Raw genomic sequence first — 12500 nt, 5'->3', positions numbered from 1 at the left:
CTAACAATCAAGGCATTATGTGATCCAGCCTCGTTTTTACGTTGGCGCGGTCACGTGATCCGTTTTATTACTACGCTCCAACTTTTCGTGGTCAATGCTACTAACAGCTTAATCCCACCAGAGTTAGTGGAGGGGACTAACTCTGATCCCACACTTACATGCTTTCACGACGAAAGTTCACTACAGTAGTTAATCCCTGTCGGGTGGGGTTGGATTCTAGATTGGAGACCAGCGAGATATAGGACATGTGATTGCCTTTCGTGAACGCCATATTATAGTACATCGCAATGGCTTTTTTACTAACGGAGTCCTGACCATTCGTCACTTTAGGAAACATAAAGCTAGGCGTAATCATTGATTATGAAGTGCGTTCGTTGGGACAACTAAATTTGCGTTCTCCTATTGTCGAACGCAACAAATGTTACTAAAATTGCTTTTATTGAATGTGAGTACATACAAATAAAGTTGATTTATGAAAACGACTGAAGTCGGTTAACGCCGTAAGAAACTAAAACGTCAAAGGAATGCATAGCCTGCGATAGCATACGGTTTTTTCGGCTCTAGTTTCACCCGCCGAAAAAAAACGAGACTGAAAAAACCGGATGCTATCGCAGGCTAAGGAATGCAAAGATAAGAAAAAAACTGCTTTGTTAATATCCTTAATTTATCTGGCTTTTTCGATTGAAATTTTTGCTACTTGTGTTATGGCATTTATGCCCGGGTAACTTGAAGGTAATTATTGAAGTTTTTGAAGAACGGATTGGCTAGTCCAAAGTCCCCATGAAAACGCTTAAAGTCATCACAATAAACCTTCCTCAGTGCTTTTACTACGTCTCTTGTGACTCTCAGTTGGCTTCAGGGATCACTGACATTTGTAACCAACCTTCACATTTTACGCAAACAGCAGCACGCCACCGTAAAACGTCACTGACCGTTCTTGTCGAGAAGCCTGGCACGACAGAGTGATAAACATTATTGTTTCTATGGCAACTCTGCCAAAAAGAGCCACGGAGGTCATGGAGAGGACTTCGCAATAGCGCAGAGGTGGTGAAATCGATAAAGACACTGTTCATATTCTTCTTTGTATTTACTAGTAGTAATCTAAAAAGATTTTTTGATGGGTTCTGCTTAGTTGCATTACACGATTTTTGGCAAGTGGACGGAGGACAAATACCTAGAGTGCTAAAAGAAATATAATTGGCGGAGGTTACAACGGTTTGTGGCAGTAGCTACTCTGTACTAGCTAGTAGTATACTTGGTGGTATTGATTTAACTGGAAAAAAGGCATTGACGACACAAGGCTGACGACCACAAGTTCACTGTTGTCCAAGAAGCATTGAAATTGTTTCAGCTGGAAAGCGAAAGAGGATAAAATTTATCGTGACATCTCTTGCATATTTGCGAGTTGTCACTGACACAAAAGCTGTGCCTTGATACACATCTCAACATTTTTTCACCATGGGTAGCCCAAGAAGAGAACGGTAAAGCTTTCTAAGGCTTATTACATCAACAAGGTCTCTGCAAGACAAGGTTTCTTTGGCTGCAATTGCGTCTAAAATTGTACTGATTTAGCGTGTTGTGGGTTTCCGTGAAGTGTTCCTCACCCGCTGACATAATACACCTTATTTTCTGTGCAAAAAGATCTTTGGGATGCCCTTTTTCTTCTATGGTTCACTTTATTTACTCGAGATATAAACTGAACATTGAACTGGGAGTACATGGAATCAATTTGACGTTGAATTGTGTACTTATTCCATGGAAAAGTACGAGAATTTAGGTTTAGTCGGCGAAGGATCGTACGGTATGGTCATGAAATGTAGGCACAAAGAATCCAACCAAATTGTGGCGATCAAGAAATTCATCGAATCCGAAGACGATAAAATGGTAAAAAAGATTGCCCTGAGAGAAATACGAATGCTTAAGGTAAGGTTAAAATTAAATTATTTGTTTGATATGTCTGTAGAAGCGTTTCCGTTTAAGAAAAATGTGCCAATTTCGAGGAAATTGTGTGCGTGCTGTTTACGGAGAGTAAACATGAAAATCGTTTGGCTTATTGGATTTTTGGGTAATGTTATCCTGGGGTTTATTGGGGTAAATTGTTGTTATTATTGCTGTATTTCCGTTCTGTGAGTCTGCTGTATGTATGGGTTCAAACTTTTTGAATATTGGTCTTGAAAGTTAAAATGATTTCCTGTTATCGACATCCATTGTTCTGTAATGTGCAAACGTAATTTGCTTTGTGAATGAAAGAGGTTTGCTGAAAAAACGCAATATTTTGTCAGTAATATCTGAATTAAATATTAAGTACATCGTTTTTGCCTTTAGTTTGCTGCGGTAGGAAATTAAGATTTTATTATTAAAATGCTCTTTATAGCTTTTAAAAGCTAACCAGCTGTAAAGGTTTTCAACTCTCCTTAAAGGGGACGACAAGTTGGTTGTTTTGTGGAATCGCGGACAGACTTAAAACATATTGAAAAAATAAAGGGAAACTGGATGAAGTTAGATGGGAAAATGGCTTTTTTCATGTTGTTTTTTTGTTTGGCTTTTTTTTGCTAATTGCCTTACAAGAGTGCGGTTTATTGCCTGGAATATTTGGATGTGATGAAACAAACATTATTCAATTAAATATAGTCACTTAAAGCAGTGCATTTCAAGAAAGAGTAAACAACATTAGGCCATTCCCTTAAACTGAAGGTCTCATTGTGTAACTTCAATTCTTGATTATTTTTGTATTTTTTGGTAAATGTTGACTGTAAATTAAACTTTTGATGCAAGTCGGGTTCCTATAAATCTCTGCAAGAAATGTTTTATATTTCTCATTTGTTACATGTTGATTTTCATCATTTAATGACAGCCAGCACTTCTTTTTCCCCCAACTAAGGTTCTTCTTGATGTTGACATTGTCAATTGAGCAAACCTATTAATATTTAAGGGAGCTTTTAAGGCTATCAAGTTTTTCATTCTCACTGCACACACATTTGGGACATTAGGTTGGTCTGAAAGCCTGTTTTAAATTAATTTTGTAGTTGTGCTGAAACTCCAATGGAAACAAAATTGAGGGACATTGAGTTTAAAATCCCTTGTTTTAAGCAGAACAAGGAAAAAAGCTATTAAAACCTATAGAAAAGAGTGTACCCCATGTGTGAGTTTTCCAGAATGCTGAAGACAATCATTTGGTCTTCCAGGGTGTCTCCTGTAGTCCTTTTGATTATACGGGTTACTTGCAAAAATGGTGAACCTTGCATCAAGGCTAAGTTGAAAAAAAAGTTAATCTCAATAACTGAGAATTAAAGTATGCGTTGCCCTTTGGGACACCATGTAACATCAAAGGAGTGAGGTATAAAAAGTTCGTAAAATGCCTTTTTTTTTTATTAGTTGAGGTTTTTGTCAAATCATGGCCAGATTTTGAACATTAAATCATGTGCACATTTTGGACTTCTCAGCATTAACTCTCTTAGCGTGCTTGATTGGGAAATCTGGATTTAGATCTTAAAATCTGGATCTTTGGATTTCCAATCGAACGCAAAATCTGACAATGGATGTTGTCGCAGATTCACTAATTGGAAATCCATGTCGGGTAAGGATTTCAATTGACTAAATCCGTCGCGAAATCCGTTTTCGTATTTTGTGTTCGATTGGAAATCTGAAGATCCAGATTTCCCAATCGAACACACCCTTTGCTCATAATCTAACGGATAATTTTTTGTGTATAACTTTTAACAGCTAGATTTCTTTATATAGAAGTAAGTTGCAACATACTGTTCAAATGTTGGTAACAATCTGATACATGACCAAATTAGAACCAAGAATAACAAACAATGATCAACCATTGAGGCCCTTATACTTGTGGAGAGTTTGACTTGTTTGGCCATAATGATCTCCTTCATCAATCAGTCAGGGGAACCCCACTCTGCATTTTAACTTAAAAAGCAAGTACATGTTAAGGCGATCATGGCATTATAAAAACCTAGCTCTGCATGACACTTTGAGCTGAAATGGAAGGAGAATCATGTGCTGAAATGGAAGGAGTACAGGCAGTAAAAACTAGCCTTAGCCTTAGCCTGACTCTCCCTACCATTAGTAAGGTGTCTCTGCTAGCATATGTGCTTATGAGACAGACCAAGATTAAGGGCGTCAGAACAAAGAGGATGATGTGATATAGTAACACTGGACATTTGACATAATTTGAGGAAGTTGCTCCTCCAAGACTTAACCAAGGAAAAACTCCAGGAAGATTTTTTGGACAGGATCATCTTTTACACCAATTTAGGCCTCTTTTGTTCCATTTCAGCAATTACGACACGACAATCTAGTCAATTTGATAGAGGTATTCCGTCGCAAGAAGCGACTGTTTCTTGTCTTTGAGTTTGTGGACCATACAGTCCTTGATGAGTTGGAGAGATACCCTAATGGCTTGGATGAGAATGCAGTTAGGAAAGTTCTATGGCAAGTACTGAGGGCTATTGAGTTCTGCCATAATCACAATGTGAGTACACAGCACCGTTTCATTGTTTTGCAATCTCCTGAATGCAATCGTCTTTATTAGGAAGCTTTATTTTGTTGATCGCCTAGTCATTGTGTTTAGTGATTTTATATACCGTAATTATAGATACAAGCCTAGGAAACATCAATAGACCATAATTATTAGTTTCATCATGACTCCAGTATGAATAAATTTGATTGTACCTCAGAAAGCTAAAGTAGATTAATTAAAAGATCCTTTAGTCTTTGAATCTTAATTGAAGCCACATTCAGACTGTCTTATTTGTCAACCTGGTTGCAATGTGAACTGTGACTTAAATGATTATCACCAAATTATTGTAATATAATCACCCTAACCTAAACCTAATCCTTCTTTATTCTTAATTTTCTCAGTCTGAGTCTATGAAATCTGATTTCAGTTTTGAATCTCTTCAAGGCATATGCAAATTCCCTAAGTGCTCCTAGTCTTGAAAGAGCTGCATGTATTTTATTGACAGCAACTTGTTTTTCCATTTTAAACTTGTTAAATAACTTTAAGCTTTTGTTTTCTTTTTCCTAGATTATTCATAGAGATGTTAAGCCAGAAAATATTTTGGTATCCAAGTCTGGGGTAGTTAAACTATGTGATTTTGGATTTGCCAGAACATTAGGTAAGACTTAGTATACAAAGGACAAATGGGATCCTTGTAACAAGAGCAATATTATGGAAGAAAGCTAACATTAATAAATGTATCATGTATATTGACCAAATGCAAAACTAAGCTAGGTCACCAAAAAATTCAGTTCTTTGTCTTTGCCAATTAGCCCTTGTCCTTGTCAGAACATGTAAAGTTGTATGAGAAAATTTGAAGTAAAACAAGGCTAGTGAGGCTAAATTAGCACACTAAGGTAAAAGAGAAATATTTATTTATGTAAATTATCATCTATCAAAAAGATTGTTTTCCTGCTTTGAAAGCATAACCTGATCCAAACTTTCTGACTCAGAGCAATCAATCTTTCAAGGTTATCACTGGCAATATTGTCTTCATCAATAAATAAGATGTTGATTGTCCTGAGTGGGAATGATTTATGGATGAGGTTATGTTTTCGGGGGCCCGTTTCTTGAAAGTCCTGAAAATTTTCAGGCGGCACAATTCCCTCTGTATCTTAAGAAGGAAGAAGGCTTAAGTCATGAAATTTGAACATCCTCAATTTTGGCTTTTAGTTGTCTTGAAAACATACTCAATGATCAGCTTTTTAAAACAAGTGGATGGCAGTTTTACAAATGGCTTTTTGGGCCAGAATAGTTATCAGGACTTTTAAGAAATGGGTCCCAGAGTCACTTAGGAAAACAATCTTTTCTTAAGGACGGTGCCGACTATTGTTATTGCGCATACGTTCTGCGCATCTCAAGATACTCGGATTTCCTATCGGTGATGCTTACTTCTACAGGGATATTTTTGCACGGTTTAAAATTATGCAGAGAAAGTAGATCTTAGTAAGTACTATTGATATCCAAAAAGAAAATTGGGGGTAACCATGCATTCTTTAGAGATAATTGAGCTTCAATTTGAGAAAGAATGCCATACATGGCTTTGTATTTTAGAGCTTTTTACGAATATTGTTCATCATGAACTATCTTTGAAAAATGCGTGGTTACCCCCAATTTTCTTTTTGAATTTCAATAACACTTGTTAAGATCTAGATTTCCCGCATAATCATAAACCGGGGCAAAAATATCTTTGAATGAGTAGGCACCGTCCTTAAATGCTAATTAATAAACGGACTAAGCTATCAACTTGGACAAGAAGTCTTGAGTCATTACATACTTTGAGAAACAGCACATCAAGTTAGTGTGAATGGCTTAACCATCCTGTCAGATCCTGCCAGTCTGAAGTTGGAAACATTTGTTAAGGAAACAAATTTTTATGCTAAGAAAAAAATTTCTAAAAGAACTAATCTGACAGTGCGACTTTACTATCAGTAAATGATTATTGAAAATGGAAATTGATGAATTAAACACAACTTTACATGAAGTTTTATCAGATGACATCTATGCTGAAACTCAACATTTTTATTTGCTCACACGCATTCCACTTTGTTTGAATTGCCTGGCGAATATGGTTGGTCAATACCAGTAAAGGTGAACATAATATTGATTGAAAAATACAGAACACATCATGGTACATGTATCTCTTGACTAAAATGCTGTTCCAGAGAGCCATGCACTAAATTTCAATCATACACCTACATTGTAGGTGGTCCTACATCAAATATAAAATACTGATTTAGTACTAATTAATACTAAGAAAATAAAACTATGATACTAGGGTAATAATTATGTAATCCTAAACTTTAGCACTCGTATAAAAGCTGTTTTTTTAAACAAGGCAATTGACGGTTGTGTTTTAGTTTCATTTGGGAGGCTTTCCACAGCACTTCACCTTGATAACTAAAAACCTTCTTTGCTGTATATTCTTTCGCCCTTCGAATAAAAACATTGTTTGAACTACATGTGACTTGTATGCACTTTTGAGGTGCTGAGGTTCAAATAGAGATTTGAGGCCTACAGGAAATTTGTCATTCATGGACTTAAAGACGCAAACCGCCAACTGATTTGTACATCTGTGATCAAGAATACTGGTCCTCAGGTTCGGATGCTCTGTTACAGAGCTACAGTGTAACGGAGAAACCACTGTGAATCAAGCCATTTTAAACTATATTTATGCCCAAGTGCCAACAACTACATGTGTAAAAAATTGTCCCGCTATACTGCTGCAGTTATACAACTAGAATGACAGACCATTGGATATTTAGTCAGAAATATTGATAGTTGTAGTCATTAAATACATGATGATTTTTTAGCCCCTTAATGGGACAGTTTTTTAGTGAGACTGAGTGATTAACCCAATGACTCCTGGGGGTTCCCCATTAACGAGTAAAATCATCTGGCGTTAGACAGAGCAAAATAGTAAGTATGGCCAGTTTAGGCTGGTTAAGGGGTGAAAGTGTTAAATGAATAAAATGGTGACATGGTGTATTTACACAGTTGAAAATGTTTTGAGTAGTAACCAATGTAAATTTTACGTTGGATCTCTGTCTAATCTAGTGATTTGAATATTCTGCTTTTAAATTCTGCACATTGACTATTTGCAGCTACTGGTCCAGGTGAAGTTTACACCGATTATGTTGCTACCAGATGGTATAGAGCACCTGAATTACTTGTGGGAGACACTAAATATGGAAGGTACATTGTTTCATGGCAATTGATGAATTCTGTTAGCTATTATAAAACGTTTACTGATTGAGCTTGATAATTATTAAAATCACCAATATTAACAAAATTGAAAATAAACAAGAAAGTATTGAATATTTTATGGAAATATCATATAATAAACAATTATTGGATGAGGTTCAGCATGATATCATAAATTATCAAAACCGAGGTCTGTGAGTCTGATGTATAATAATAGCTGATATTAGTGTGAATGGACTGAAGCTTATTGGAATGTGAATTCATCTTCAGTCCTAATGCTCCTTTGTCTCAATAAATTAGAGCTAATAATGTTATTATTAACCAGTATTTCTGCATCGTTTTCCACTTTTGGTGAATTAAAATACTGTAGGCCATACCTGAGATGACCTAAACCAAAGTTCCAAAGAGAATGCTAGATGATAAACTTTATTACTATTGTCAAGGAGACATCACTTCTTTTCACTTAATTGCATATATACAGTGTATAGTGGCTGAATTAAACTTAGAAATGACTTGTTGAGTATAGTTAGAAGTCTCGACAAACTGTTCATTTAATAATAATGTTAGGACTAGGAATAACTTCTAGGTTTGTTATACTTCACAGAGCGGTAGATGTGTGGGCTGTAGGCTGTTTATTGGCTGAGATGCTGACAGGGGAGCCATTGTTCCCAGGGGATTCTGATATAGACCAACTTTACCATATCATTTCTAAGATAGGTAAGAGCTCAGATTGTCTTATGAAATGCAACAACGTATTGTACTTGTCTTCAGTTGAGATTCGAGCATTTTTCTTTCAGTTCTTTCAGACTTTCTGACGCTTACAGAAAGCGTGCATGCCCATAAATGGGAATCTTTGGCGGTAGAGGAAAGCATAAGAAAACTTCCTTCTTTTCTACACCACACTCCTGCCTAATTTTTCGCATTTCATTTGAAAATGAAGATCTGGTCACAGACCAATTTCATCAGTCTTTTGTTGTCTTACTTTGTGAACTTAAGATCTGTTTTGTCGGTTCACCAAGTGTAGAATAGAGATTTCAAAGCTTATGGGTCCTTCGCCACCTTCAAGACTAATCAACTGTGCTGTGAAGTGGCCTATGCAGGAAATAAGCAAACGGAGGATGCAAAAATGCCAATAGATGGGAAGGCTTAAAAACTTCTTTAAAATTTGAATTTTTGATTGCGTTAAAAACCGCATTCCTGGACAAAATTGTGGGGACAGTGAAGGGAATAAAGCAATTAAGCGGTTTCAAAGGCAGCACATGCGCATAACCGTCTTTCCCCTCCCCGTTAGAATGTTGATTTGAATCCCAGGAACATTCAGAAAGGGGGCCACTTGAGAGGCTGCTATGAAAGCAATTATTATAAAATATAAAGTACACCTGTAATTGTCAAGCGATTGTTGCTCTCATTATTGAAGATGTCCTAAGACATTTTGGCCACGGTTGCAGGTTACTTTTTTTGTTTAATTTATTTTAGTGGCAGCTCATACAGGAATTCTTTTATATGCCCATTATAGTTTGTATTATCAATACTGCATGTAGGTGCAAGCACGTTTAATGTCTAAAACTGCTTCTATTGTTGTCTTGAATGATAGGGAATTTAACAAATAGGCACAAGGAAATTTTCCAAAAAAATCCTCTTTTTGTGGGCATGAAGTTACCGGAGGTGAAGGAAGTAGAACCGTTTGAGAAAAGATTTCACCGTGTTTCTGCTGCTGCTATGGACATCTTGAAGGTGCGTAAGGCAACGACAGTTTTTTATATCTCCAAGAAAACGTTCCCTGCTCGGTACTACGAGAATTTTTTATCCAAGGTCTGAGAAAATATCGCGCTTCTTTGCTTCCTTCTGGCGACCAGGGAAACGTTAAAACTCCACATCAAATGAAAAATCACGGTTTTATCTCCATCCCTTCGATATAAGTGAAAGAAAGGAAGTGAAAGAGATTGATAGGGGAAAAGACAGTGAAACTGATACCACGCCCCAGAAAGAAAATTATCAAATATGTGGGAAAATGGACGAAACTAATTTTAGATAGCAACTGAATAAAATCATTCAGTTACTAGGTAACTCAATATTACTCACATAAAAAGGCCTATAAAGAGAAAAATTAAATTTACGGCCGTGTTCATATTGCTGTCGTTGGGGAAATTTGGTCGAAATGTCGTATTCTTTATTGGAATAGTAATTGCTGAATACCCCGCCTCTCCAAAGCGGATCTTGAAAAGTGATGACCACGCGGCTACGAAGTGGTTAATACCACCCCTCCCTCTAGAACATGTTAGTAAGGAAAGAAGTGGCTACGCGGCTACGCCGTAGTCATTACCACCCCTTAGGCCTAATCACTAAAACGAGCGCTTACGTTTAATCAGTAAACGAGTGCTATATTCTTGACACGATCTCGGTAAAAAGTGTAGTTAACCGAACCGTAAGAAGAAAGCTACAATTTTAAAAGAGTGCTTAGACCTAATCACTGAGACGAGCGCTTAGGCTTAATCAGTAAACGAGAGCTATATTCTTCACACGATCTCGGTAAAAAGTGTAGTTAACCGAACCGTAAATTGAAAGCTACAATTTTAAAAGAGTGCTTAGACCTAATCACTGAGACGAGCGCTTAGGCTTAATCAGTAAACGAGAGCTATATTCTTCACACGATCTCGGTAAAAAGTGTAGTTAACCGAACCGTAAATTGAAAGCTACAATTTTAAAAGAGTGCTTAGACCTAATCACTGAGACGAGCGCTTAGGCTTAATCAGTAAACGAGAGCTATATTCTTCACACGATCTCGGTAAAAAGTGTAGTTAACCGAACCGTAAATTGAAAGCTACAATTTTAAAAGAGTGCTTAGACCTAATCACTGAGACGAGCGCTTAGGCTTAATCAGTAAACGAGAGCTATATTCTTCACACGATCTCGGTAAAAAGTGTAGTTAACCGAACCGTAAATTGAAAGCTACAATTTTAAAAGAGTGCTTAGACCTAATCACTGAGACGAGCGCTTAGGCTTAATCAGTAAACGAGAGCTATATTCTTCACACGATCTCGGTAAAAAGTGTAGTTAACCGAACCGTAAATTGAAAGCTACAATTTTAAAAGAGTGCTTAGACCTAATCACTGAGACGAGCGCTTAGGCTTAATCAGTAAACGAGAGCTATATTCTTCACACGATCTCGGTAAAAAGTGTAGTTAACCGAACCGTAAATTGAAAGCTACAATTTTAAAAGAGTGCTTAGACCTAATCACTGAGACGAGCGCTTAGGCTTAATCAGTAAACGAGAGCTATATTCTTCACACGATCTCGGTAAAAAGTGTAGTTAACCGAACCGTAAATTGAAAGCTAAAATCTTAAAAGAGTGCTTAGGTGTAATCACTAAAATGAGCGCCTTTTGACGTTTAATCAGTAAATAAGTACAATATTCTTCACACGATCTCGGTAAGAAGTGTACTAAACCGAACCGTAAAATGAAAGCTAAAATTTTAAACGAGTGCTTAGACTTAATCAGTAAACGAGTGCTATGTTCTTCACACGGTCTCGGTAAAAAGTGTAGTTAACCGAACCGTAAATTCAAAGCTAAAATCTTAAAAGATTGCTTAGGCCTAATCACTGAAACAAGCGCTTAGGCGTAATCAGTGAACGAGTGCAATATTGATTGACTGGTGCATAAACACCCGGAAACAAGTTGATATTCAAACTTGCAACTTCCTAGGAGCAAACTGTCAATAAAAACAAAAAAATTGCGTCACAGAATTGCAAAGTGGCGCGCAAATGAACAACCCGGTGGTTTTACTGTAAATTTCTGTACCATTTCAAAGAATTGTTTCAGGGAAGTGCACGGCCTCGGGATGTTCAATAGGGAAATTTGTGCCCTTTGACCTGCCAAAGAATGGCACCGAGGCTGACGTTGATCTTTTTATTAAGTGCATCACACTGCTTTTATCATATAAATGAAACCGTTGCCCGGGGGGGGGGGGGGGGGGGTTACTCCCTTATAAGGGCTTAATGGAGACGTGCGGCCAGCCAGGGTATGTTTTTCGGGATTTTTGTCTTGAACAGGGTATCGAATTTATCATTTTTTGTCTCAATCAGGGTATCGATTTATCAATTTTTGTCTTAAACTTTGTTAAATGTCTTAAACAGGGTATCAAAAATCGGAATTCTGTCCTAAAGTAGGTAGTAAAATCAGCGATATTTGTCTTAAACAGGGTCAGGGTATGAGGGGCCGCGCCGCACCTCCCCAACCAGGGATACATCGAGTACCCCCCCGGTAACGCATATTATTCTGCATTTTAACAAAATTATCAAAACAAGACAATCTTAAACTTACTTACAGCAGTAAAATGACAACCCTGACACTGACAAATCACTGTCCTGACTTGTTCCAGCTGTGTTTAAAGATGGATCCAGTGGAGCGACCTTGGTGTTCACAGCTTCTCAAGCATGATTTTTTCAAGAAAGATAATTTTAGCGAGAAGTTTGCTCAAGAATTGAAAGCAAAAATTACAAGAGAGACCGCCGATAATCCTCTCCTCAAGTCGATTAATGGTAGAAATTCGGACTCTAAAGATGAAACGGCTGAAGAAAAAGCAAGGAGAAAGAGACGGAAGGAAAAGGTGAATAAAATGACAACGTGCTGTTTGAAAAGATAGTTGTTTATCTCCGTTTTTTGTCGTTATTGTTTTTATGGAGAGACAGACGGCAACTGGATCTGAAATAATTGCGTTTTCTCCGCTGTGCATCCAAGGGCCCTGTTCTGTTTAGTTTAGTACAGTTACACACTCAGAGACGA

The 12500-nt window shown here is 37.2% G+C and overlaps 1 protein-coding gene across 1 annotated transcript in view; it reads left to right on the top strand.

Moving 5' to 3' along the window:
- The first annotated feature begins 984 nt into the window (after positions 1-984).
- LOC138015001 (cyclin-dependent kinase-like 2) overlaps positions 985-12500 on the top strand; it is a 16507-nt gene continuing 4991 nt past the window's right edge. Inside the window, exons 1-7 of the mRNA XM_068861893.1 lie at positions 985-1923; positions 4292-4486; positions 5042-5132; positions 7618-7708; positions 8322-8434; positions 9312-9451; positions 12097-12324. Of these exons, the coding sequence (XP_068717994.1) occupies positions 1756-1923; positions 4292-4486; positions 5042-5132; positions 7618-7708; positions 8322-8434; positions 9312-9451; positions 12097-12324 (1026 nt within the window). The 5' untranslated portion in view covers positions 985-1755. The remainder of the gene's footprint in view (positions 1924-4291; positions 4487-5041; positions 5133-7617; positions 7709-8321; positions 8435-9311; positions 9452-12096; positions 12325-12500) is intronic.

The sequence above is a fragment of the Montipora capricornis genome, chromosome 9 (assembly GCF_036669925.1).
Source record: "Montipora capricornis isolate CH-2021 chromosome 9, ASM3666992v2, whole genome shotgun sequence".
Classification (NCBI taxonomy): domain Eukaryota; kingdom Metazoa; phylum Cnidaria; class Anthozoa; order Scleractinia; family Acroporidae; genus Montipora; species Montipora capricornis.
This window is presented reverse-complemented; position numbering and strand designations above follow the sequence as displayed.